This window comes from Budorcas taxicolor, chromosome 2 (assembly GCF_023091745.1).
Source record: "Budorcas taxicolor isolate Tak-1 chromosome 2, Takin1.1, whole genome shotgun sequence".
NCBI lineage: Eukaryota > Metazoa > Chordata > Mammalia > Artiodactyla > Bovidae > Budorcas > Budorcas taxicolor.
In genome coordinates, this window is record NC_068911.1 from 175,343,533 (window position 1) to 175,368,089 (window position 24,557).

At 58.8% G+C, this 24,557-nt stretch overlaps 2 protein-coding genes across 6 annotated transcripts in view; one reads left to right on the plus strand and one right to left on the minus strand.

The window, feature by feature from the left end:
- The window catches only part of HSPG2 (heparan sulfate proteoglycan 2), a 111,082-nt gene extending 95,178 nt beyond the window's left edge, over positions 1–15,904 (plus strand). For 3 of the 5 annotated variants that reach the window (XM_052635766.1, XM_052635768.1, XM_052635770.1), the window contains 25 exons: positions 99–359; positions 2,045–2,249; positions 2,761–2,858; positions 3,593–3,859; positions 4,927–5,036; positions 5,225–5,372; positions 5,470–5,586; positions 5,894–5,911; positions 6,142–6,253; positions 6,925–7,069; positions 7,157–7,256; positions 7,409–7,518; positions 7,659–7,767; positions 8,365–8,463; positions 8,815–9,036; positions 9,336–9,580; positions 10,117–10,288; positions 10,380–10,502; positions 10,591–10,647; positions 13,343–13,418; positions 13,493–13,571; positions 13,695–13,765; positions 13,910–13,993; positions 14,384–14,487; positions 14,645–15,904. In XM_052635766.1, the coding sequence (XP_052491726.1) occupies positions 99–359; positions 2,045–2,249; positions 2,761–2,858; positions 3,593–3,859; positions 4,927–5,036; positions 5,225–5,372; positions 5,470–5,586; positions 5,894–5,911; positions 6,142–6,253; positions 6,925–7,069; positions 7,157–7,256; positions 7,409–7,518; positions 7,659–7,767; positions 8,365–8,463; positions 8,815–9,036; positions 9,336–9,580; positions 10,117–10,288; positions 10,380–10,502; positions 10,591–10,647; positions 13,343–13,418; positions 13,493–13,571; positions 13,695–13,765; positions 13,910–13,993; positions 14,384–14,487; positions 14,645–14,817 (3,305 nt within the window). In that variant the 3' untranslated portion in view covers positions 14,818–15,904. The remainder of the gene's footprint in view (positions 1–98; positions 360–2,044; positions 2,250–2,760; positions 2,859–3,592; positions 3,860–4,926; positions 5,037–5,224; positions 5,373–5,469; positions 5,587–5,893; positions 5,912–6,141; positions 6,254–6,924; positions 7,070–7,156; positions 7,257–7,408; positions 7,519–7,658; positions 7,768–8,364; positions 8,464–8,814; positions 9,037–9,335; positions 9,581–10,116; positions 10,289–10,379; positions 10,503–10,590; positions 10,648–13,342; positions 13,419–13,492; positions 13,572–13,694; positions 13,766–13,909; positions 13,994–14,383; positions 14,488–14,644) is intronic. The other 2 variants (XM_052635769.1, XM_052635765.1) reach the window with 2 other exon arrangements.
- A 382-nt stretch (positions 15,905–16,286) lies between these two features.
- On the minus strand, positions 16,287–24,155 carry LDLRAD2 (low density lipoprotein receptor class A domain containing 2). The gene is made up of 5 exons (XM_052653733.1): positions 24,074–24,155; positions 21,511–21,942; positions 18,634–18,765; positions 16,634–16,795; positions 16,287–16,510 (listed from the first exon to the last, which is right to left on the minus strand). Exons 1-5 carry the CDS (start codon positions 24,153–24,155, stop codon positions 16,287–16,289), a joined length of 1,032 nt encoding a protein of 343 aa, XP_052509693.1.
- Positions 24,156–24,557: the final 402 nt, after the last annotated feature.

Here is a 24,557-nt window from a genome sequence, read left to right on the forward strand (position 1 = left end):
GCTCAGCGTCCTTTGGCTTTGCCGGTCCCTTTGGCCAGTTGCTTGCCCCAGCGCCAGCTGCCACCCTGACCTCTTGTCTCCCCCACCCCCGGCCCCAGGCCCGCCCTATGCCACCACCGTCCCGGAGCACGCCTCGGTGCGAGCCGGGGAGGCCGTGCAGCTGCAGTGCCTGGCTCACGGGACGCCCCCGCTGACCTTCCAGTGGAGCCGCGTGGGTGGCCGCCTCCCAGCGGGGGCCACCACCAGGGGCGAGCTGCTGCTGTTCGAGGCCGCAGCCCCCGAGGACTCGGGCCGCTACCGCTGCCAGGTCACCAACAGGGTGGGCTTGGCCGAGGCCTTCGCCCAGGTGCTCGTCCAAGGTGAGCGGCCACGGCTTGGGCTGGGCAGGACGGGGGGTCTGTTTTTCCTCCAGGTGCTCATCTGAGCCCTTCACTTACCCCACAGCTGGCGCCTCACTTGGGGCACAAAGCCACCCCTTGATTACTCTAGCGGGAACTCCTGCCTTTCCCCTGTTCCCCAAGGCCCGAGGCAGGCCTGCCTCCTCCAGAAAGACCCGCCTCACTCTTCTCAGCACCTGTAGCTCTCACCGCTGTGTCCCCCGCCCCACTCCTGGACCTTGACCTCACACTGCCAGAGGCTATGTTTACATAAGTACCCCAGCCTGCCTCACCTGCCAGACTGGACAATCAGGGCAGGGCCCGAGTCCGGACCTAGCAGCTCCTGGCTTGTCCACCCACAGCACCCAGAACGGGCTGTGTAAATGCCACAGTGACCACAAAGAGTGTGTGCTGGGGCAGCACCCCAGCTGCCCGGGCTCTCAGCACGTTTCCAGGGAACCCAGCGTCTCTGTGGTCTCCTCGGGAGCCCCAGGCCAGGGTCAGCCTGGGTCCTGGGTTCAATGCCCCAGCTCCATCTCTTGATGGCTGTGCGACCTTGGCCAAGTCAGTGGACCTCAAGTTTCATTGTTTTCATCCTGTTGGGTAGAGAGGACAAGGCTAGCACACAGGCTGACTTAGAAAGATACACCTATGTAGAGCCTGGAGCTGGTAGTAGGCGCTTGGCAAATGGTGGTAATATGCATTTGACCCACTCACCTACCGGATAGGTAGGTGCCTTCACCTGGGACCTTCCTATTTTCTGTACATTTTTGTTCACTTATTGATTCGTTGATTGATTTCTGGCTGTGATGGGTCTTCACTGCTTTGCAAGTGCCTTCGCAAGTTGCAGCGAGTGGGGGCCTCTCTCTCATGCAGTGACTTCTCTCATTGCGGAGCACAGGCTCTGGGGCACAGGGGCTCTGGTAGCTGTGGTCTGCGGGCTGAGCAGTTGCAGCTCCTGGGCTCCAGAGCGCATGCTTCGGTAGTTGTGGTGCCCAGGCTTAGTTGCTCTGTGGCAAGTAGCATCTTCCTAGATCAGGGATCAAACCCGTTTTCCCCTGAACTGGCAAGCAGATTCCTATCCCCTGCGCCACCAGGGAAGCCCCCTCCTGTTTTAGACTAGGGTCAGAATAGCCTTTGCTGTCCTTCCTTCAAATGTCTGAATCTTTCCAAGACCGACCCCTCCCGAAGGCCGGGAGCTTGTGAAGCACAGTCCAGCACGTCACAGGCTTTTTCCCTTTCATACGCATTTATTTGGCTGCGTTGGGTCTTAATTGCAGCACACAGGACCTCTCATTGCAGCGTGCAGTCGTCTCTCTAGTCGTGACCCAGGCTCTGCAGCTGTGGCTTGCAGGCTTAGTTGTCCCACGGCATGTGGCACCTCAGTTCCCTGACCAGGGGTTGAACCTGCGTCCCTGGCCTTGGGAGGTGGATTCTTCATTACTGGACCACCAGGGAAGTCCCCACAGACCCTTATGTATGTGTTGATTAAATGACTAAGCAAGTGAGCAGGTGAATGAGTCAGGTCTTTTTACCCTGGTCAGAGAGGCCAACGGGAGAAGAACGTCCTTTGCATGTTAGGTTGGGGGTTCCCGGGTCCTGGCGCAGCATCGGGGATATCGCACACACACACACACACTCTCACAACCTCGTACCTGTCCCCACAGGCCCCTCTGGCTCTCTCCCCGCCACACCTGCACCAGCAGGATCCGCACCCACAGTCCAGGTCACGCCTCAGCTGGAGACCAAGAGCATAGGGGCCAGCGTGGAGTTCCACTGTGTCGTGCCCAGCGACCCAGGCACCCAGCTGCGCTGGTTCAAGGAAGGGGGTCCGCTGCCTCCCGGCCACAGTGTGCATGATGGGGTGCTCCGGTGAGTGGGGTGGGGCGCCCGCCCCCCCCAAGGCACACAGTGGGGCTGTTAGAATCCCTGCCCTACAGGGAAGGCTGAACGTGCAACGATGGCCTTGAGAAGTCACTTCACCTCCCTGAGCCTCGGGGCTGTCAGTCGTGCAGTGGGTTTTGCGAGACCCCAGAGCGCTTAACATAGCGCTCAACACAGGGAAGGCCTGCAGTCCTCAGTGGCCCATGTTTGTATTGTTGTTAAAGGCACGCTGGACAGGCTCTGGGGCCAGATACATACACGTGGCCCAGATTGCAGCTCTGCTGCTTGGTAACTTATGTGACCTTGAGCTCTAGACCAGAAGGTCTTGGTGTGAAATGGGTGTGGTGACATTCACCCTGTCTGCCTGTCTCCCAGGGTTCTGGGGAGACTAGACATTTACATCCTGTGCTGATCTCTGACAGCTTTTAACTCCTACACATTTGCCAAATATTCTCAGCAATTGTTTTTATTCACTGATGTCTTATCTCTTTCTTCACAGAATCCAGAACTTGGACCAGAATTGCCAAGGAACCTATGTGTGCCAGGCCCAGGGACCATGGGGACAGGCCCAGGCCAGTGCCCAGCTGGTTGTCCAAGGTAGAAGGGTGGCTTCAGGCTTCTTCTAAAAGCAGGGAACAGAGATGAAAGGCGTAGGGACCATGTTCCCCAAGAAACCCCTTGAGTGAGTAATAGTCACTCTGATGTCCGACCCTTTGCAACCGCATGGACTGTAGCCACCAGGCTCCTTTGTCCATGGAATTTTCTAGGCAAGAATACCGGAGTGGGTTGCCATTTCCTTCTGCAAAGAAACCCCTTGAATGTGTACAAATAAAGAGAATTATTTGATTGTATCTTGCTTGCATCTGGGCTTCCCTTGTGGCCCAGCTGGTAAAGAATCCGCCTGCAATGCGGGAGACCTGGGTTCGATCCCTGGGTTGGGAAGATCCCCTGGAGAAGGGAAAGGCTACCCACTCCAGTGTTCTGGCCTGGAGAATCTCACGGACTATATAGTCCAGGGGGTCACAAAGAGTCGGATACGACGGAGCAACTTTCACTAGCAGAGAGTAAGGGGGCTTATGAATCTTGCAAAGGAGTGGGGGAGAAGGAAGATGCGCGGAGTTCGTGGGTGCTTAGACAAACCAGTGCAAATGACAGCAGATGCACCCGTGAGGAAGTGAATGAACGAAAGAGCTAACGAGTGTGCTGATAAGTGGGTGCAGGAAAAGGCAAGCGCAATGATGGCAGCCTCGGCTGCAGTGTCCACCTGTCCCGGGGGCGTCTGCGGTCTCCCCGAGCCCAGGCCTCACCCCATCTACCGCCATCCTCCCCAGCTCTGCCATCTGTACTCATCAACATCCGGACCTCTGTGCAGTCCGTGGTGGTCGGCCACGCCGTGGAGTTCGAGTGCCTGGCCCTCGGGGACCCCAAGCCCCAGGTGACATGGAGCAAAGTGGGCGGGCGCCTGCGGCCGGGCATTGTGCAGAGCGGAGGCGTCGTCAGAATCGCCCACGTGGAGTTGGCCGACGCGGGGCAATACCGCTGCACCGCCAGCAACGCCGCGGGCACCACTCAGTCCCACGTGCTGCTGCTCGTGCAAGGTGAGGGCTGGCGGAGGCTGGGGGTGCTCGGCCGTCTCCTGCCCGCCCTGCCCTCCTCCTCCTTCCCACTCGCGCGGGGAGATTCAGCTCAGTGTGTTTAGGGAGCGGGTTTCCTAACAAGCAGGGCTTGCCTGGTGGCTCAGCTGGTAAAGAAACCACCTGCAATGCAGGAGACCCTGGTTCGATTCCTGGGTTGGGAAGATCCTCTGGAGAAGGGATAGGCTACCCACTCCAGTACTCTGGCCTGGAGAATTCCATGGACTGTATGGTTCATGGGGTCACAAAGAGTCAGACACGACTGAGCGACTTTCACTTTCACTTTTCCTAACAAGCAGGTGCAGCAGGGGATAGACGTGAGTGGTCCTCTGGGGCAGCTGGAACTTGCAGGGAAACCTGTGCCACGGGGCATCAGGAGAAAATCAGACGCGTAGTCCTCACCTGCAGGAGTGCCTGCTCTATGAGGAGGGCCTGTAGCCCAGACTGATGGCAGACAACACAGACACAAAGCAGACGTATGAGACAGTAAAACGCGAGGCTTCTGGTGGTCAGTGGTTAAGACTTCATGCTTCCACTGCCAGGCGTGGGGGTTCAGTCCACTGGTCAGGGAACTCAGATCTCACATGCCACGTGGCACGGCAAAAAAGATTAAAGATTTTTAAATTAAGACAAAGAACTGAAGCATGGGCATAGATGATGCCAGGCAGTTATAATCTGTGTGTTCTTCAAAAGCTATTCCTTTTCACCCCAGGCCGTCTGACTTGCCCCGAAACTTACCCCCGCTGCCCTAGTACCCCGTTTTCAGGTGCCCCGAGGGCTGCACAATGTTCCAGCCTGATGGGTTTTCGAGGCTTGGTCTGTGGAGTCAGTTGGACACGTCCCCGAGCCCTGGCTCTGCCAGGTTCCATCACTGCAACCAGGAGTGAACAGCTCCTTTCCCTCCCAGCCACAGCGTCCTCATCTGTGAAATGGGGAGACAGTGCCTCCCTCCCAGGGGGGGTGTGAGGATTAAACGAGCCAGGCAGTGGCCATCATCAGGCTGACGCCTGCGTCCCCCTGCTTCCTCTCAGCCTTGCCCCAGATCTCCACGCCCCCTGAGGTCCGCGTGCCCGCGGGTTCTACAGCTGTCTTCCCTTGCATGGTCTCTGGCTACCCCGCTCCTGAAATCACCTGGAGCAAGGTAACTGCTGGGCAGGGGGCCGGCGGATGTGCCTGAGTGGCTGGGACCAGGTCTTCCCCATGTCACTGTCCCCAGGACCCCCAGGCTTGGCACGGAGTCTGCGCTCCGGGTCTGAGGGTGGGGCCCCCAGGCAGGCCCCACGGAGGTGCCGGCCGCAGCCAGGGGTCACAGTGCCGGTGTGTCTGCAGCTGGACGGGAACCTGCCGCCAGACAGCCGCCTAGAGAACCACATGCTGCTGCTGCCCTCAGTCCAGCCCCAGGATGCGGGCACGTACGTCTGCACCGCCACCAACCGCCAGGGCAAGGTCAAGGCCTTCGCCCAGTTGCAGGTGCCAGGTGAGACCACACATCCCCCACCCCCGCCGGGGGAGCGGCCGCACCCTGCCCACCGCCCGGGGGGAGTGTTGTCTTGAACTGTGCTTTCTGCCCGCAGAGCGCGTAGTGCCCTACTTCACGCAGACCCCCTACTCCTTCCTGCCACTGCCCACCATCAAGGACGCCTACAGGAAGTTTGAGATCAAGATCACCTTCCGGCCGGACTCCGCGGATGGTGAGCCGCGGGAGCGGAGCTGACGCTGGGGATCTCCGCAGTCCCTGCCAGCGTGGCACCGGCCCTGGCAGCCGCTGGTCCTTGGACCCCCCTGTCCCGGGCCCCCCCCCTCTGGCTCTCTCCTCCGCCTTGCATCTCCATCCACTCCTCTGAGATGCCTGCACCCAAGCCTCCTGCCTCCAAGTCTGCCTCCTGCCCTGCCTCTGCCCCCTCCCCCCACCTCCCCCGCCTCACCCTCTCCTCCCCCCTCTCTCTCTCTCATCTGTCTCCTCCTTCCTCTTATGGGCCTCTGCCTTGCACTGTCCAGGCCTTCTTCTCTACTCCGGTGAGTCTCTCTGCCTCCCTCTCCTTCAGATTGATCCTCCCTCATAAGTGGACCAAGTTCAGCTCCTCTCTAGGGACTCTCAGCAAGGCCCTTCTATCTCGGTCCTGTCCTGAGAGTGAGACGCCTTGGCTGTGTGGGGTGTGCCCGAGGGAGGGGCGGGCTCCCCAGCTTGGGGTGGGGGCGGTGGGGGGGCGCAGACGGGGAGGCCCTCACACGGCCGTGCCCGCCAGGAATGCTGCTGTACAACGGGCAGAAGCAGATCCCAGGGAGCCCCGCCAACCTGGCCAACAGGCAGCCCGACTTCATCTCCTTCGGCCTCGTGGGCGGGAGGCCCGAGTTCCGGTGAGAACCCTCACCCTCCCCGTTTACGGGGGAGGGGCGCTGGGGGACTAGATTGCAGGACTTCCGATCGGGGCGTCCTGGAAGAAGGAGAGGTGGCTGTTATCCTCGATGACCTCCGTTCTGCCGGGGTCAGCACAGCCCACTGGCCGGTGGTGGAGGAAGCAGCCTCTGACCTGCACAAAACTGCAGCAGAAACACTCAGCGATGCTGAGAGCCACCTTCTGGGGCAAGGCTGCTGCAGGCCAGAACTCATTCATTCATTCACTCATTCATTCAGCAGTCATTTGCTGAAGGTGTGCCGGGCACCGATAGAGAGATAAACACAACGGATCAAATTCTGGCCCTTGTGGGAATGTAATGTCCCAGTTGGGGGAGACCAGTCGCAAACTAAGAAGGAAAGGAACGTGATTGCAGAGAGGGTCCTCAGACGAGCAGTGAGGCCACATGCTAGGCTGCAGGGGCCTGGAGCTAGGCACACTTGGAGCCCCAGGGGTGGCTCTGGACAAGCTCCCAGGGAAAGGGTGTAAGGGGGAGAAGGCTTGGGGAGGGGTGAGGGGGTGGGCAGGGAGGCGGGCAATGGCGTCGACCCCTTTGCCAGCCTGGGGCCCTCCCTACAGACCCCATGTCCTCTCTCTCCTGCCCTGCCCCGCTACCCCTGCCCCACGGAGCAGGTTTGACGCAGGGTCGGGCATGGCTACCATCCGCCACCCCACGCCGCTGGCCCTGGGCCAGTTCCACACTGTGACCCTGCTGCGGAGCCTCACCCAGGGCTCCCTGATCGTGGGCAGCCTGGCACCAGTCAACGGCAGCTCGCAGGTGAGACCCAGCTCCGTCCCCCTAGGCCTGGCCCCTCCCCCACCTCCGCCCAGCCCGGCTGCCACTCCCGATGTTCCCTCTGCCCAGGGCAAGTTCCAGGGCTTGGACCTGAATGAGGAGCTCTACCTGGGCGGCTACCCTGACTACGGCGCCATCCCCAAGGCAGGGCTGAGCAGCGGCTTTATAGGTGAGCCCCTCTGCCCCCTGCCTGCAGCCCTGGCCAGACCTCCCCCCGGGCTGGCCGAGCCCATGGTCACCCAGGAGGACCAGGAGGACGTGGTCACCCGGGCCTCCGGGCACCCCCACCTTGGCTCATCCTGCCCCCCCGCCCCCGCCCAGGCTGTGTCCGAGAGCTGCGCATCCAAGGCGAGGAGATCGTCTTCCACGACCTCAACCTCACGGCGCATGGCATCTCCCACTGCCCCACCTGTCGGGACCGGCCCTGCCAGGTGACCCTCCAGGCCGCACCCTCCTCCCCGCTGCCCCCAGCCACAGCCCTCGCCCGTGACGGAACCCCCCTCCCCAACCCCGTGGGAAGCAGGGAAGGGCCAGGGTGTCCTTGGCCTGACTTTTGGGGGTTGCCTCGCAGAACGGGGGCCAGTGCCAGGACTCGGAGAGCAGCAGCTACGTGTGTGTGTGCCCAGCTGGCTTCACCGGGAGCCGCTGTGAGCACTCACAGGCTCTGCACTGCCACCCAGGTGGGCACCCATCCGCCCCGTCCGTGGCTGCCACCCAAGCCTCTTCCCTCTGCCCGTAGCTGCGTCTGCATATCCACCCTCAACCACCCCCTGCCCCCCCCAGCAGCTGAGTACTCACCACGCTCGTAGGTCCTCCCCCAAGTACTTAGCACCTTCCTGGCTTCTGACTTCCATTACCACTTACACCAATTCCCCTCCACCTCGCATGTCTGCCACCCAAGGCCTCACCCCGCTCGCTGCACCCAGGCACGGCCCCTGCCCCCCCATCACCGCTCCCGGGTATCTACCACCTGTTACCAGGGCACTCACCCCATCCCTTGCCTCCCATTGACTCCTCACCCCTACACCACAGTGCAGGTGGGTGCGGTCTTCCAGGAACAACACCCGGAGTCACGGGCTCACTCCGCCTTGCTGTCCCCCTGGCCTAAGTCCCTTCCCCCTCCCCCATCTCCCCATGCAGCCATTCCGGGCTGGCTGGGCTAACCAGCCCAGGCCCCGGCTGCAGTAGGTAGGACCCTGGCAATCAGGACCCCTCTCTTTCTCCCCGGACACCTCCATGTCCCCCCCGCCTCACTGCCCCGTGTCCCCCTGCCCCAGAGGCCTGTGGGCCCGACGCCACGTGTGTGAACCGGCCCGACGGCCGCGGCTACAACTGCCGCTGCCACCTGGGCCGCTCGGGGATGAGGTGTGAGGAAGGTAAGCAGAGTCGGGGCCTGAGACCCCGGGGATCCCAGGGAGGACAGGGGGAGCTGGGCAGGGCACCCTGAGGCCCTGACGGATCCTGTGGAGGATGCAGTTATTCCGGAGCCTGAATTCCTTAAGCAAGGGCCCCAGAGAGGAACCCGATCTGATTGGAGGCCGGCTTGCTCTGCAGCGCCAGGGGGCAGGGAGTCTCAAGGCCGCTGCTGCAGCCACTGCCCAGCGGGTCCCCAGCCTTTGGGACTAGACAGCGGGAGTGAGCACGGGTCCTGGAGGAAGGCTGCCTGCTCGGAGCCCTCCCAGGACCCTGGGGTTCCCACTGCCCCGGCTGAGCTGTGGCTGCTGCAGGTGTGACCGTGACCACTCCCTCCCTGTCGGGCACGGACTCCTACCTGGCACTGCCCGCTCTCACCAACACACACCACGAGCTGCGCCTGGACGTGGAGTTCAAGCCGCTGGCGCCCGATGGGGTGCTGCTGTTCAGTGGAGGGAAGAGCGGGCCGGTGGAGGACTTCGTGTCCCTGGCGATGGTCGGCGGCCACCTGGAGTTCCGCTACGAGCTGGGCTCAGGTGAGTGCAGATACCAAACACAGACAGGCCGTGGGCACTGGGCTCCGTGCCCCTCTCCCCGGGCCCTCCGGGGCCCCAAGAGACAAGAGGAATAAATTCTGAAGTCAGACCAACAGGAGGCCCCTGATCTTTGCGTCCTTCTCTCCATTTGACCCAATTCCAATCACTAGACCCCTGAGGGTTCCTCGGGGGCACAGAGAGGCTGAAGGAGGTTCTATGTCTGCTCAAATTCCCGTAGGGGGCTGGGCCAGGGCAGGGGGGCCCATCCACGTGCCAACCCTGCCTGGCATCCTCCCCAGGCCTGGCTGTCCTGCGGAGCGCCGAGCCGCTGGCCCTGGGCCGCTGGCACCACGCGTCTGCGGAGCGTCTCAACAAGGACGGCAGCCTGAGGGTGAACGGCGGGCGGCCCGTGTTGCGCTCCTCACCTGGCAAGAGCCAGGGCCTCAACCTGCACACCCTGCTCTACCTGGGCGGCGTGGAGCCAGCCGTGCAGCTGCCCCCGGCCACCAACGTGAGCGCTCACTTCCACGGCTGTGTGGGTGAGGTGAGCAGACTTCCTGACCACCAACAGTGAGGGCGGGGTGGCCTTGCTTCGTCTGCAGTCAGCCCCAGGTGCTGGAGACTGGACGCTTCCCCCTTTGAACCTCAGTTTCCTCCTCTGTGAAATGGGATGATTGCACCTGCTTTCAAAAGTCATCCCAAGGCGGGACTGCTGTGATGGGTATTTCCCGGGTGCACAGCGGGCCCTGGACCCTGTTCCTCCTTCCCTGGTGGCTCAGCTGGTAAAGAATCCGCCCGCAGTGCAGGAGACCTGGCTTCGATCCCTGTGTTGGGAAGATCCCCTGGAGAAGGGAAAGGCTACCCACTCCAGTATTCTGGTCTGGAGAATTCCATGGACTGTATAGTCCATGGGATCACACAGTCGGACACAACTGAGCGACTTTCACATTTTCCCTGCGCTAGTCTCCCACCTCACTGCTCAAGTCGGAGCCTGGGGTCCCCTGCTCCCTCTGTCTGCTGGCACACCCGTGCCTCTGCCTGCTGCATTCTTCAGGTCCCTCCGTGTGCCTGTGCCCACAGGTGTCAGTCAACGGAAAGCGGCTGGACCTCACCTACAGCTTCCTGGGCAGCCGGGGCGTCGGGCAGTGCTACGACAGCTCGCCGTGTGAGCGCCAGCCCTGTCGCCACGGCGCCACGTGCATGCCCGCGGGCGAGTACGAGTTCCAGTGTCTGTGTCGAGATGGCTTCAAAGGTGGGGGAGCCCCCGGGCTGGGAGGGAGGGGGCACGGGGTGGGCAACGCCCACTCCGGCCCCTGCCCACTCACCTCTGCGCTGACCCGCAGGAGACCTCTGTGAGCACGAGGAGAACCCTTGCCAGCTCCACGAGCCCTGTCTACACGGGGGCACCTGCCAGGGCACTCGCTGCCTCTGTCCCCCCGGCTTTTCAGGCCCACGCTGCCAACACAGTAAGTGCCCCGACTTCTCTCCGCCATCCCCCTCGGGGCTCCAGGGTCTGGAGACAGCCCACCGACCAGAGACTGCCTCTCCCCACAGGCTCTGGACACAGCCTGGTGGAGTCCGACTGGCATCTTGAAGGCAGCGGGGGAAACGGTATGTACTGGGCGTGAACAGCCAGAGGAGCTGAGCAGACTTGTCCTTCCCAGACTCTGGGTCTTTCAGCTCCTCTTCCAGTGACCCCACCGCCCTCTCCGCTCCATCCTGGCCTCTAAATAAAACCGGTCCAGGTGAGAGGCTCCCTGAGCACAGAGACAGGATACGGAGAGACAGCCGCCTAGAGCCGGTCCCGCCCTGCGCTTGCAGGCTGGTTGAACGCGCACTCCCCTCACTTCCGTCCTCTGCTCTGTACTCACGCATAAAGCAACAAAGGTGTCTGTGTGCCCATACTTGCCCTGGGGGCAGCAAGTGTACGATGAATGAGGCAGGACCCTCGTTCTCAAGGATTCCACAACTTGTTTAAAAGCAATGATAATGATTTTACTACCATGTGTGACATAAATGGCTGGTAGGAGCCTGCTGTATAGCGCAGGGAGCTCAGCTCGGTGCTCTGTGAGGACCTAGATGGGTGGGATGGTCGGGGAGGGGCGGTCCAAAGGGAAGGGATGTAGGTATGCATATGGTGGATTCACTTCGTTGTGCAGCAGAAACTAACATAACATTGTGAAGCAGTCACACTCCAGTTTTAAAATGTATTTACTGAACATCACTTACGGGGCTTATGCCACCTGATTTCTAGATACATGCCTTATTGATCACTAATACAGTAGGAGAGGTGGTGGTCTAGTGGGTAAGGGCCTGGATTCAAATCCTAGCCCTGCCACTTCCTGCCTGTGTGACTTGGGTGAGTCACTTAACCTCTCTGTACCTCGGTCTCCTCCTGTATTAAATAGAAAGAAGCAACATCCTTCCACAAAACTTCGGAAAAAATTTAGTGTGAGACTAAAATTCTTTACTGTATTTAAAACGCTTCAAACAATGCCTGGTCCACAGCGGACACAGAATATTGTTGTTGTCGTTCAGCCCCTAAGTCCTGTTCGACTCCTTGTGACCCCATGAACTGCAGCACGCCAGGTTTCGCTGCCCTTCCCCATCTCCCGGAGCTTGCTCAAACTCATGTCCGTTGAGACAGTGATGCCATCCAACCATCTCATCCTCTGCTGCCCGCTTCTCCTACAACCCTCAATCTTTCCCAGCATCAGGGATGTTTCCAGTGAGTCAGCTCCTCGCATCAGGTGGCCCAAGTATTGGAGCTTCAGCTTCAGTACCCATCCCTCCAATGAATATTCAGGGTTGATTTCCTTTAAAATTGATTAGTTTGATCTCCTTGCTGTCCAAGGGATTCTCAAGAGTATGAAAAAAATGCAGAATATTAGCTTTTGTGAATTGTAGCAAAGACATAGGGTTGTGACAAGGACCCAGTTGAAAATTACGTTTGTAGCTGGATGATATGAAAGTTACTGCGCCGTAACTGGCACATAGTAGGTGCTTGGGAACTGTTAGCTGCTCACTTCATCAGCTGGTGGAAGCCACTGATGTGCCTCCTACCCTGGTGGCTGCCAGGCCCCAGGGGCCAGCGCTGGTACAGAATGGCTTTGAGCAGGTAGGGTTGGGACTGTTAGAGCCACACACACAGGGTTGGTGATGCAGCCTTAAGGTCTGGGCTGCCATCCAGCTTCCCACTTCCTGGGCAAGTCCCTCACCCCTGAGCCTGTTTCCCTGTCTGTAAGATGGCAGGAACTCAAGGGTTCAGAACCGTTTATGTGCTACTGACCTGGGTGACCAGCTGTCCCAGCCTGCTCAGGCATGAGAGACGTCTGGGAATGAGGGGCTCGCAGAGCTAAAGCAGGACAAGGGACTGCCCTGGCTGCCCAGTGATTAAGAATCCTCCCTGCAATTCAGGGAATGCGGGCTTGATCCCTGGTCGCGGAACTAGCATCCCACATGTCTTGGAGCAGCTAAGCCCACAAGCTGCAACTACCGAGCCTGTGTGCTCTAGAGCCTGAGGGCCACAGGGAAGACCCATCACAGTCGAAAAAAAGAACCAGAACAGGAGCCGGCAAATCGGGATGGGTGATGGCACAGAATGAATGAAGCACATAGGATTTCAAAGGAAACCAATGATCCTGAAACAAGGTTATCAAAGGGCTTCCCTGGTGACTCAGGTGGTAACAGATCCACCTGCAGTGCAGAGGACCTGGCTTTGACCCCTGGGTCAGGAAGATCCCCTGGAGAAGGGCATGGCAACCCACTCCAGTATTCTTGTCCGGAGAGTCCCATGGACAGAGGAGCCTGGTGGGATATAGTCTGAGATTGCGAAGAGTTGGATATGACTGAGTGACTCACCCTTTCACTTTCATCAAAACATTTACATTTTTCGCTTCTTTATTAACCATTAAATACAAGATTTAGGGTTGTTAGTCCCAACAGCTACCACCGTTGCAATAAGCATAAACCATGTTTTTAAGTGCTTGTGACTACCGCACGGGGGTGAGGAATCTCCTGCTGGTGACCGAGTCACCTTCACTGTGTCTCCTACCTGCATAATTGAAGCAGCGGCTAAGCTTCAGGGAGAAGTGAGCAAGGCCAGAACTGCGATGTTTTCCCAGCCAAGTTTGGAGCCCCCTGAATTCTGCCCACAGCCCCCTGGGTCCCCAGGGACCGCAGGTTCAGAGCCCCTTAGGAGCAGTACAGGTCGGGGTGGAGACGGAGGTCAGGGGTACCTGTGCGGGATGGATGCTCCCTGGGGGTGGGCGGGGCTCCCAGCATCGCCCCCACTGCCCCTCCACAGATGCCCCTGGGCAGTACGGAGCCTTCTTCTACGACAACGGCTTCCTCGCTCTCCCAGGCCGCATCTTCTCCAGGAGGTAAGACCAGTGTTGGGAGGGTCTGTGGGCCCAGGGTGGGACTTCTGCCCCCTCACTCACTTTCTCCACTGCAGCCTCCCCGAGGTGCCTGAGACCATCGAGCTGGAGGTTCGGACCAGCACGGCCAGCGGCCTCCTGGTCTGGCAGGGCGAGGTGAGTGTGGGGCATCCGGCCCGGGGTCTCAGGCTCCCCTGCCTCTGATGGCCCGGGAAGTGGGAGAGAGAAAGGGGGCGGCCACAGCCGCTGGGGCCGCAGAGACACTTGTTTCCCTGGCAGGAGACAGGACAGTCCACGCGAGGCAAGGACTTCATCAGTCTTGGGCTTCAGGATGGGCACCTCGTCTTCAGGTGGGTCCTGCCCCTCCTCTCCCTTCCCTCACCCCCCTTATCCTTCAGCGGCTTTCCATCCAGTCCCCTCCCCAGCCACACCCCCCACTCCCCCACTCCAGTCCCACCCCCTGCTCATGCCCTCTGGGGCCTGTGTGCCTGCAGCTACCAGCTGGGCAGCGGGGAGGCCCGCCTGGTCTCCGAAGACCCCATTAACGACGGCGAGTGGCATCGTGTGACGGCACTGCGGTAAGGGAGTCCCCCCCGCCCGGGCACTGGGGCGAGAGGCCAGAGTTCCCCTGTCACGTGGAGGGGGCAGGCATTGAGCTCTGGGGAGACAGAATTTGAGGTCAGGGTCAGCGGGGCGATCACCACCCAGAGCACAGACTTCCAGGATGGGACAGAACTCCTGGGGGGCGGGGATGGGCACACGAGCACCCCAGGGGATGGGGGAAACCCGGGTGGGGTGCTCGGAAGCTGTTTGTGCGGGCCAGATCTCTCACCCAGCCAGGGGTGGGGGGACAGGAAAGAACTCGGGGAGCAGGGGGCGGACCTCTCTGTTGTAAAGGGAGGGGACCCTCACGGGGCTGGGAAGGACGGGAAATAGTGGGTGAGGGCCGGACTCCCATTCCAATGCAGAGAGGGCCAGAGAGGCTCCATCCAGGTGGACGGAGAGGAGCTGGTGAGCGGCCAGTCCCCAGGCCCGAACGTGGCGGTCAACACCAAGGGCAGCGTCTACATCGGTAAGTCTTGAAGGTGGGCCTCAGGGCAGGCTGGGGCCCTGCTCCTCCAGGTGCTGAGGAGAGACTGGGGGCCCCTGCACCCCCTGAGCAGAGCTGGAGCTCCCCCTCCCGGGGCTCCTGGAGCTGATGGGCCCGCCCTCTCCCCCCACCCCCGCAGGCGGAGCCCCCGACGTGGCCGTGCTGACCGGGGGCAGGTTCTCCTCGGGCATCACGGGCTGCATCAAGAACCTGGTGCTGCACTCTGCCCGGCCCGGCGGCGCCCCCCCGCAGCCAGTGGACATGCAGCACCGTGCCCAGGCGGGGGCCAACACACGCCCCTGCCCCTCATAGGCACTGCCCACCCCGCATGGACTCCCGGGCCATGCCCCAGCCCCGCGACGGCGACTATATTATTATTAATATTATTATTATGATGATGAGGAATATTTTGTATGAAACCGAGGCGATGCCACGCTTTGCTGCTACTGCCCTGGGCTGGACTGGAGGGTGGGCACGTCACCTCCGCCCCCACCCACAAACACACCTGGGCAGAGCCACAGGCTGCGGGCACAGCAGGTTGCACCAGAGCCGGTGCCTCGGGGGCCACCAGAACTTGGGGTTAGGCACGGTGGCTCAGTGGGGTCAGACCCGCCTCCACCAACGGAGCCCCTCACAAGGCAGTGCTGGGCCGCCCATTTGTTCAGCCCCGGGGTGGCGGCCCTCATTTCTGCAGAGCCGACATCGGCTTCCAGCCAGGCACCTTGCCAGCCACCTTGGAGCCTCACCAGCTACCCAGAGTGGAGGGCATCAATTGGCCTTGGCCACCCTCCTCTGGGTTGGGAAGGCTCTTTAGTGCCAACTGTGGAGCAAAAGGCAGCTCACCCCCGGGCAAGCAGCCCGCCCCCACCCCCCGCCACCAGCCCACGTCCCAGCCCCATTCCACCCCCACCAGACCAGCCGGGCCCCCAGCCCCTGGCAGCCTCCCCTTCCCACCAAGCCCTCCTGGCCTGCATTGCCCCCTCCCCACCAACCCCACACCTAGCCCAGGGCCCCCTTGCCCTCAAGGGGCTGCAAAGGAAACTCCACCCCACTCATACCAGGAGCTGCTACAGGCAGAGCCCCGCACTGAGAGGGGCTCCCTGCCCGCGCCAGGCCACTTCCCGCCCCCCACGGATCTGGAAGTGAAGGACCAGGGGACGTGGGGGGAGGAGACCTTAGTGGTCAGAAAGAGTAAGTGCCTTGGGTGCGGGGAGCTGGGACACAGGACTGGGAGGGGCAGGGAGGGGACGTGCCCGTCCTGCCCCACCTGCGGGCGCCCGAGGGCCCGCCTGCCAGCAGCCCCCAGACGTGGGGCCGGGACGCCTGGCCTCTGTGTCCTAGGAAGGGCCCTCCTGTGGTCTTTGTCTTGATCTTTCTTAATAAACGGTGCTATCCCCGCCAGGGCTGTCATCTCCTGTGTCTTTGATTCAAGCAGGACTCTTGGTCCCTGAGGGTGGGCCAGGGTAGGGCCAAGCAGGATGGACCAGCAAGGTCCAGGGGTGAAGTGAGACAGCTTCAGGCGCATGAGGCCCCTGCTCCCTGCCCTTCACAGATCCAGCAGAGTGCCAGCTGCCAAAACAAGCTGCAGAGTCAGCTGTCCCGGTGGCCTTCACCATGACCCTCTGAGGCAGAAATCATCCCATTTTCCAGACGGGCAGACTGAGTCTCGGAGGGTTATGTGATGGGCTCAAAGATAGACAGCCCTGTGTGAGGGGGCGGGCGCAGAACCCAGGGACCGTCTGACCCCAGAGCCCACTCTCTCTCCGATGCCCAAAGCCTCTCTAGGAATGTACTCCCTGACGCTGGAAGGCTGGCTCACTCAGCCGCAGCCCCCCAGGGGCCACTTGGCCAGGACACGTGTAACAGACAGTGCAGCAGAGGCCACGGGCCCGGGCCCGGCGGGCCAGCTGGCCGGAGAAGCAACAGCACCAGAGGAGGCCCAGGAGGAGGCCAGCAGAGGCTAGGGACAGCAAGCAGGCCAGCGCCGCCCCCTGCAGCCGGGGCCCTGCAGAAAGAGAGTCCACTCAGGCCTCGGCCCGGGCCTGCTGCCCCCTGCCCATCCCTGGAGTGGGACAAGTATGATCTCGGTGGATGCGGCGATAGTGGGTGGTTACCAAGAGCCACCTACCTTCCAGAGCTACACCCTGTCGGGCAGGGTCCCAGTGGGCAGGCGGGCTCCTCTCAGCTGCCGTCCCCAGGGGGCCTGAAGACGGGAGAGCTGGGGAGGAAGTCAGTGTCTGGGAGGCACCGTCATCCGTGTTCCCCTCCTGGCTGGGCTCTGGAGAGGGAGCTGAAGGGGGAAATAACCACCAACACACTGAGATTTGATGATTAAATAATTATGTCTCATTTAATACTCCTAAAACCTCTGAGCAAGTCTTAGTATTTTTATTTTACAGATAAGGAATGGATGGGGAAACAGTGGAAACAGTGTCAGACTTTATTTTGAGGGGCTCCAAAATCACTGCAGATGATGACTGCAGCCATGAAATGAAAAGACACTTGCTCCTTGGAAAAGTTATGACCAACCTAGACAGCATATTAAAAAGCAGAGACATTACTTGGCCAACAAAGATCCGTCTAGTCAAGGCTATGGCTTTTCCAGTGGTCATGTATGGATGTGAGAGTTGGACTGTAAAGAAAGCTGAGCGCCAAAGAATTGATACTTTTGAACTGTGGTGTTGGAGAAGACTCTTGAGAGTCCCTTGGACTGCAAGGAGATCCAACCAGTCCATCCTAAAGGAAATCAGTCCTGAATATTCATTGGAAGGACTGACGCTGAAGCTGAAACTCCAATACCTTGGCCACCAGATGCGAATAACTGACTCACTGGAAAGGACCCTGATGCTGGGAAAGATTGAGGGCAGGAGGAAAAAGGGACGACAGAGGATGAGATGGCTGGATGGCATCACCGACTCAAAGGACATGAGTTTAAGCAAGCTCTGGGAGTTGGTGATGGACAGGGAGGCCTGGCGTGCTGCAGGCCATGGGGTCGCAGAGAGTCGGACACGACTGAGCCCCTGAACTGAAGCACAGAGGGAGGTTGAGTCACTCGCCAGGTCACACAGCTAGAAGTGCCAGGGGTGGACCTGGACTCAGTCTAGCTCCAGGGGCTGCGGTGGGTGAATGGAGCTGCTTTTCAAGAAGGAAGCACCTGTGGCGAGCACTGTCAGTGCACCCAGCGCCGTGCTCTGCGCCCGGCTCGTCACCCACAGGATTTCACTTAAAGTTCATGACAAATCCAAAAGGCTCACTTTATCACCCTCAGTTTACAGGTAAAGAAACGGAGGCACAGGGAGGTTCATTCTTCCACTTACTGGACGAGTATTTTTTGAGCATCTGCTATACCCCAGGCATTGCTCTGGGGACCGAGGGATATGACAGTGAGAAAAACAGACAAAAATGTCTTCATGGAGGGCTTCCCTGGTGTCTCAGTGGTAAAGAATCCATCTGCCAATGCAAGACACGGGTTTGAACCCTGATCCAGGTGGTGCTAGTGGTAAAAAAAAAAAAAAAAACCTGCCTGCCAGTGCAGGAGACAGAAGGGATTCGGGTTCCGTCCCCGGGTCTGGAAGGTCTGGAGGAGGGCACGGCAACCCACTCTAGGGTTCTTGCCTGGAGAATCCCATGGACAGAGCAGCCTGGTGGGCTACAGTCCATGGGGTCACAAAGAGTCAGACATGATGGAAATGACTTCAGTTCAGTTCAGTCACTCAGTCATGTCCAACTCTTTGTGACTCCATGGACTGCAGCACGCCAGGCCTCCCTGTCCATCACCAACTCCCGGAGTTTACTCAAACTCATGTCCATGGAGTCAGTGATGCCATCCAACCATCTCATCCTCTGTCGTCCCCTTCTCCCACCTTCAATCTTTCCCAGCATCAGGGTCTTTTCCAATGAGTCAGTTCTTCTTGGAAATGACAGAATGCACCCTCACCACCACTGAAACGCTATTTGGAAGCAGCTGGACCCAATCACCTCCAGCATCTTCGAGCTCTAACGTCCTCTGGTCCTCAGCCTGGTCTGGACAGAGTCCCCGCTGCTTCCCCTTATCCTCTCCCGCCACACCCCTGCCTCCGGCTCCCATCCCAGATGCTCGGCGGGGCCCAGGCCCCACCCACCACTGACCTCTGCAGTTGGCTGGTGGCCAGGAGGCCTGGTCACTGCCATCGCCACAGTTGTCCATGCCCCAGCGATCGCACACCAGGCTCGGGGGGATGCACCTGCCATTCCGACATGGGAAGTAGGCACCACAGGATCCTGCAGCCGAGAGGGGAGGCATGCGATGAGGACCCTGGGCACCAGAGCAGGTCTGGTCCTGCGGGGAGGGAATGTGGGACGTGTGAGCAGGAGAGGCTGTTTCCAGGCGCGTGCAGATGAGAGTATGGATGAGACAGGGGTGTGATCATAAAGATGATGAGGGCGACAGTGGCTAAGATTTATGGAGTTCCTATGCCAGGCCCAGCGCGGCTCACATCCCAGCTCATCGAGTTCTCACAGCAACCCTGTGGGGTCAATACTGTTATCAACCCCATTTGAGAGAGGAGAAGACTGAGGCACAGGGAGGCTAGGTCGCTAGACCAAGGCAACATAGCTTGTATCTAAGTGGCAGGGTAGGAATTCCGCCCCATGCTCATGTGAGCATGTGAGTGTGTACACACACACGTGTGTGCCCGGCAACCTGAACACTCCAAGCACCTCCCCCCACTCAGCACTGTACCTGCCATCAGCCCACCTGCAACTGTATGGCTTGTTCCTCTCAGGTCTCTCCACTCAAAGGTCATCTTGTCCGAAGGACTGCCCTCACCCCCACACGAGAACAACACACCACCCCTCCCCCCCAGCCCTTTATCCCGACTCCAGTTTCCCTGTCGCACTTACCACCTCTGCAGAACACAGATTTGCTTGATTCTTTGTGGTCTGTCTCGCCCACTAGAACGTCAGCTCAAGTGAGGCAGGGACTTCTCTTTCACTCCTGGCTGAGTGAATCCCTGGAGCCTGGAAGAGCACCTGGTGCCTGGCAGCTACTCAATGCTTGTTAAATGAATGAACACAGACAGAAAAGGGGATGACTCGGTGCCCAGGTGCGGTAGACAGGTTGGCTTACGCAGCACCCCATTCCGCAGAGAAAAACTGGGTCAGGCAGTACTGACCAACACCATGGCTCAGAGCTGAGCATGGGAATCAGAGCATTCCATTCCTGGTTCTGGGAATGGACACGTGGCCCGTATGACCAATCATATTTGACCCTGAGGACTTTCGCTAGAACCTTAAGATCCCTGCAGTTCCCTGGCGGTCCAGTGGGTAGGACTTGGCGCTTTCACTGCAGGGGGCTCGGGTTCAGTCCCTGGTTGGGAACTGAGATCCTGCCAGCCACAGGACGGCACGGCCAACAGAGAAAAGATCCTCACTCTTTTTTTCATTGAGGTGAGAGTTATAAGAGAGACTGTGTTCTTGGAGTTGCAGAGTCACCTTGTTGCCAAGTAGAAAGAGGGAGCTAGAGTTGCCTGAAATGGAAGCCAAACAGATCCAAAGCAAAGGGAGAAAAATAAAGAGAGAGAACCTAGGAGGCATCACTTGAGCTCTTGGATCCATCTTTACCTGAACCAACACCTTAGTATCCCAGTTATAGGAGCCCCCCAAATTCTCCTTTGGCTTAAGCCAACTTGAATTGGGTTTCTTACATGTGCAAATGAAAGTGAATGCTCTCATACGCATAAGATGTGTAGGTGTCAGAGCGAATATCTGTGAGCGGAAACACAAACAGTAATATCATAAAAAGGGATCCAAGGGAGCCAGAGTTGCAACAGAGCTTCGCCACCTTCACCTGCTCTTCAGAGTCCAATCCTGCTAAATACAGAGCAGCTGCGACATGCCTGGCCGGTGCCTCACAGGAGGGCAAGGTCATTGGGGGAAAGGGAGAGAAAGGAAATGAAGGGAGGGAGCGAAGGAGTTGGTTTCCAATTAGCCAGTGAGATCTTCTTGCAAAACAACATTAGGACCCTTGGCGCAGGAGCCAGAAAGGGACTCCAAGCCCCATCAGTCATGGCCCCAAAGACACACATGAGACGGCAGGGCATGCTCTCTGACCAGCTCAGGTTGAAGGGCTGTCGAGGGCCTGGCATATCGAGGTCCAACTCCTGGTGAACCTGGGTTGGCTCTCAGAGCCCCCCCCCCCAAAAGTTCTTGCCTCCAAGTTCTCACGACCGCATATTTAATGCTCCAGTCTGGATATTTTGGCAGAGAGGGCGATGAAGCTTCTCTGTGGTTTTGGAAACTTCTGGGCTTTGGCAGCTCGTCTGGGGTAGCATCAGTGAGTGTCTCCAGTCCTGGGGAACCTGCCGGGACTAAAGCCTTGACTCAATGTGAGCAGAGGACCAACTCTAGCAGTTACAGCCCCGCTGCTCCGCCTGTGATCTGGGTGGCCTGCAGCACTTTGCCTAACCTCCCTGAGCCTGTTTCCCATCCATCAGTACGAGAGTATGACCCAGCATAGCTGCTGTGAGAACAGAGGAGATCTGGCTTGCCAAGGGTGGGAGACAATGCTCATTAAGGGATTACTGTTAATATCACAATCAGTTCCCTTTCCTTGCCTAAGTAGGTTTCCCCCACTTACAATCACCAAGAATCCTGGCTCTGTGCCCCTCTGTCTGAGAGGCAGATTCAGGACAGAGGAGCCGCTGTGTGAACATACGTGGGCATGAGTTGCCTGGAAGTGTGCAAAGTGGTACTGTGTATGAGGTGTATGTGATGCGAACTGTGTGTGCAAGTGAGTGTGCCGTATGTGAGCCAGGTGGGTCGTGCGTTGGCAGTCTGTGTGTGCCGGGTGTGTGGAGCTGTGCGTATGAGGTGTGTGCTTGAGCCTTGTGTGTGAGGGAGTTGATACTGGAGTGTGAGTTGCGGGAAGTCAAGTCCCCGCGGTTGGCTCTGGGTCCGGACCACCCCACCCGCTTCTCTCCCGCAGGCCCCGGCCCCTCCGGGTCCAGGCCGACCGCCCCAACCCACCCAGCCGGAACGAGGTGACTTCTCCCACGAAGTCCACGCGGGGCTGGCGGCCTCTGGTGACCAGGCGCAGGCCCAGGAGGTCCCCGGAGGTCGTCACCGGGGCCGGGATGGTCAGGCCGCAGAGCGGGGCTCCCAGGGGCCGGGGCGTCCCCGGCGGCCCCTCGTACAGCTGCAGGTAGGACCCGGGGGCGCAGGGGTCCGCCGGCAGCGGGGCGGAGGCGTTGAGCGCGGGGGGCACGGACGGCGGGGCCAGGCTGTAGACCAGGAAGAAGCGGAACTGGAGGCGGATCCTGTCGCCGGGGGCGGCCGCCCGCACCCAGAGCCCGCAGTCCGTGTCCGGGGCCACGAAGTAAAAGCGGCGCGACGCGGAGTGCGAGCGCAGCAGCAGCCCGTCCGCCGGCCAGGTCCGGCCGCACAGGTCCACCAGGTCAGCTGCAACGGAGAGCACCGCCCTGAAACCGAGGTGCCCGGCCTGGCCCCTGCCGTCTGCCCAGGGGCAGATGATTGATCCATCTCAGAATATTTGTGAGGGCTACAAAATTTAATTCAAGTCCTCAGTCTCTTATTCAGAAACCGGAGGATGGGGACTTCCCTGGGGCCAGGTGGTAAAGACTGCCCCCTCCAATGGAGGTGGGGGGGTGGGGGGTGGGGAGGTGCGGGGGGTGGGGCTGGAGGGGGCAGGTTCCAGGGTTCCACCCCTGGCAAGTGAGCTAAGATTCCACCTGCCAGGTGGCCCAAAAAACAAAACATAAAATAGAAATAATTATTGTAACATACTCAATAAGAAGGGTCCACATTAAAAAAAAAAAAAATCTAAAAAAAAAAACACCTTTGAATGTGGTTTCAGGATTTCCCAGATTTTAGAAAGATAATATGATACATACAGCCTCAAACGGAGTCTGCTGCAGCCCTCTGTGATCAAACACATTTTCTAGAGCAGTTGTACAGAACATTTGCCCCAAGTAGGACAAATAAAGACAATATACAGACTCCTGTCAGTTCAGGTCAAAGTGTTGCCAGTTAATTAAAAAACAAATATTGGTTGTCAGACCTTTCCATATTTCGGAGTGGAAGCTGAAGGATTGTGGGCATGTATGGGGATGGGTGCAGTGCTTGGGAGAGCACCTAATGAGCATTGCAGAAGTGTTAGTTTTATCTTATGTAAGGAAGGATGGGAGAGACACAGTTGGGCCCCTGCCCAGACAGCAGCCGTTCCCTGTTTCTCCTTGCTAAAGAAACTCAGTTCCCCTCAGCTGTCGGGGAGCAACATGCTAGCCCCCTGGTTATTAGCCTAATGCAAGTCTTGTAATCCTAATTCTATTTGCCAGGTTTAGGGGTTGGCATGTGACCTGATTCTGGCCAATGAGATTTAAGGAGAGGCTTGCTGAGGGTTCCTGAGGAAGATTTTCCTCCTTAATTTAACAAAAAAAAAAAAAAAAAAGGAGGGAGAGCTATGGGATGAGGAGCCTCCTTTTCTTTCTGCTTTTGAAAGTCGTTGACTGAGGATGTGATGCCCGGAGCTGCAGCAGCCATCTTGCAAGGATGAGGTCATGAGAATTATGGAGGAGCCTTGGCACAGTTGAACTGCTGAAAACCATTCTGGTCTCACCTAAGGCCTCTCTGCTTAAGTGAAATAATAAATGTCCTTATGTTAAACATTCCCTTTAGTTTGGTATCTGTTCCAGCCCCAAACTTCCTCATTGGTACCGAATTGTTATGAAGATTAATGAGATAATGTGTAAGTATTCAAACCATCTCTGATTTTTGTAAGGAGAGTGAGAGAACAGGAGGTGGCTTTTCTGGTGCAAGGTAAGGGCACTAGGGGTGCCTGAGGACAAGCCAGGATCTGGGTCTTTGGGGGAGAAATTCCCCTTTAGGGCTCAGGATGTAGGAGCATCTTCTCATATGTGTGCAGGTCTGCTAAAGCCGGGACCTGTCTTGGAGGCACACAGGACGGGAGGGTTTCAGAGAGTGAGTGGACGAGCACCTCCTGTGTGCAGACTGCTGTCTGTGTGTCTTGCATGGTTGATCTCACATGGATAATATTAACAGTCCCTTAAGGAGCAAGGCTCTATCGTTCTTCCCATTTTACTGCTGAGGAAACGGAGACTTAGAAACAGTGAGGTCAGGACTCCCCTGGCGATCCAGTGGTTAAGACTCTGTGCCTCCAGTGCAGGGGGCCACAGGTTTGATCCCTGGTTGGGGAACTAAGATCCCATATGCCATGCAGTGAGGCCAAAAAAAAAAAAGTGATGTCAAGGGTAGAGTGAGTGTGTGAATGCAGGGTCATCTGACACCAAAGTCCACAGCGTTCCCCAGTGCCAGACCTGAGGGCTGCCCCGCCTGCCCCCAGGCCCTTGCTTCTGGGTGACTTGGAGCTCCAGCCACCCAGAGGGATTGGGGTGGATTTGGAGGTGCCAGGCAAGAGCAGACTCAGAGTTTCCCAGTGTCCCCCAACCCAAGGGATCCCAGCCCATCAGGGTGAATGCTGACTGGGGAAACAGACTCTAAGGGTGGTGGGCCCGAGTCTCCTGCCTGCCCAGCCAAGCCCCCATGAACTCACCGGTGTGCAGAGCGGATGCAGTCAGCGTGGCTGCCCCCAGCAGGAGCAGCCTCTGGGGCAGCTGTGGAGGACAGAATTCCATCCCAGCCATCCTGTGCCCAGCAGTGGGGCAGACTGGCAGAATCTGCAGTTTGGGGTCTTTGGGGAGACTGCAGTGGAGGAGTTGGCAGGACGTGGGGAGCAAGAGGAGGCAAGTACACCAGCTCCTCTGGTCTCTCCAGAGATGTTTGCACTCCCGGTTCCAGACTCTTCTTCAGATCAGGGTTGTGTCTAGGGTTGCCATGGAGATTTGGGGCTGGGGCAGGAGCCTGGGGAGAGAAGGCGGGGAGGATGCCTGCTCATCCCTTGCCAGACAGGAACCAGGAAACTCAGATCCGGTTCAGCCACAGGGCTTCTGGGAGGGGGGTCCCACAGCCTCAGAGAACTGCCGCCTTCCTGGAGAAGTTGGCATCTTAGGGCTGAGCTTAAGGGAGACGCCCAGGAC

What these genes read in the sequence shown, in the direction of transcription:
- LDLRAD2 (XM_052653733.1), bottom strand. Translation starts at nt 24,155, where the DNA reads ATGGAATTCTGTCCTCCACAGCTGCCCCAGAGGCTGCTCCTGCTGGGG. An exon ending in TGCATCCGCTCTGCACACCG is followed by an intron (nt 21,943 to 24,073) that starts GTGAGTTCATGG and finishes TCTCCGTTGCAG; the next exon opens with CTGACCTGGTGGACCTGTGC. An exon ending in GCCACCAGCCAACTGCAGAG is followed by an intron (nt 16,796 to 18,633) that starts GTCAGTGGTGGG and finishes TTCCCCCTTCAG; the next exon opens with CTCCCTCTCCAGAGCCCAGC.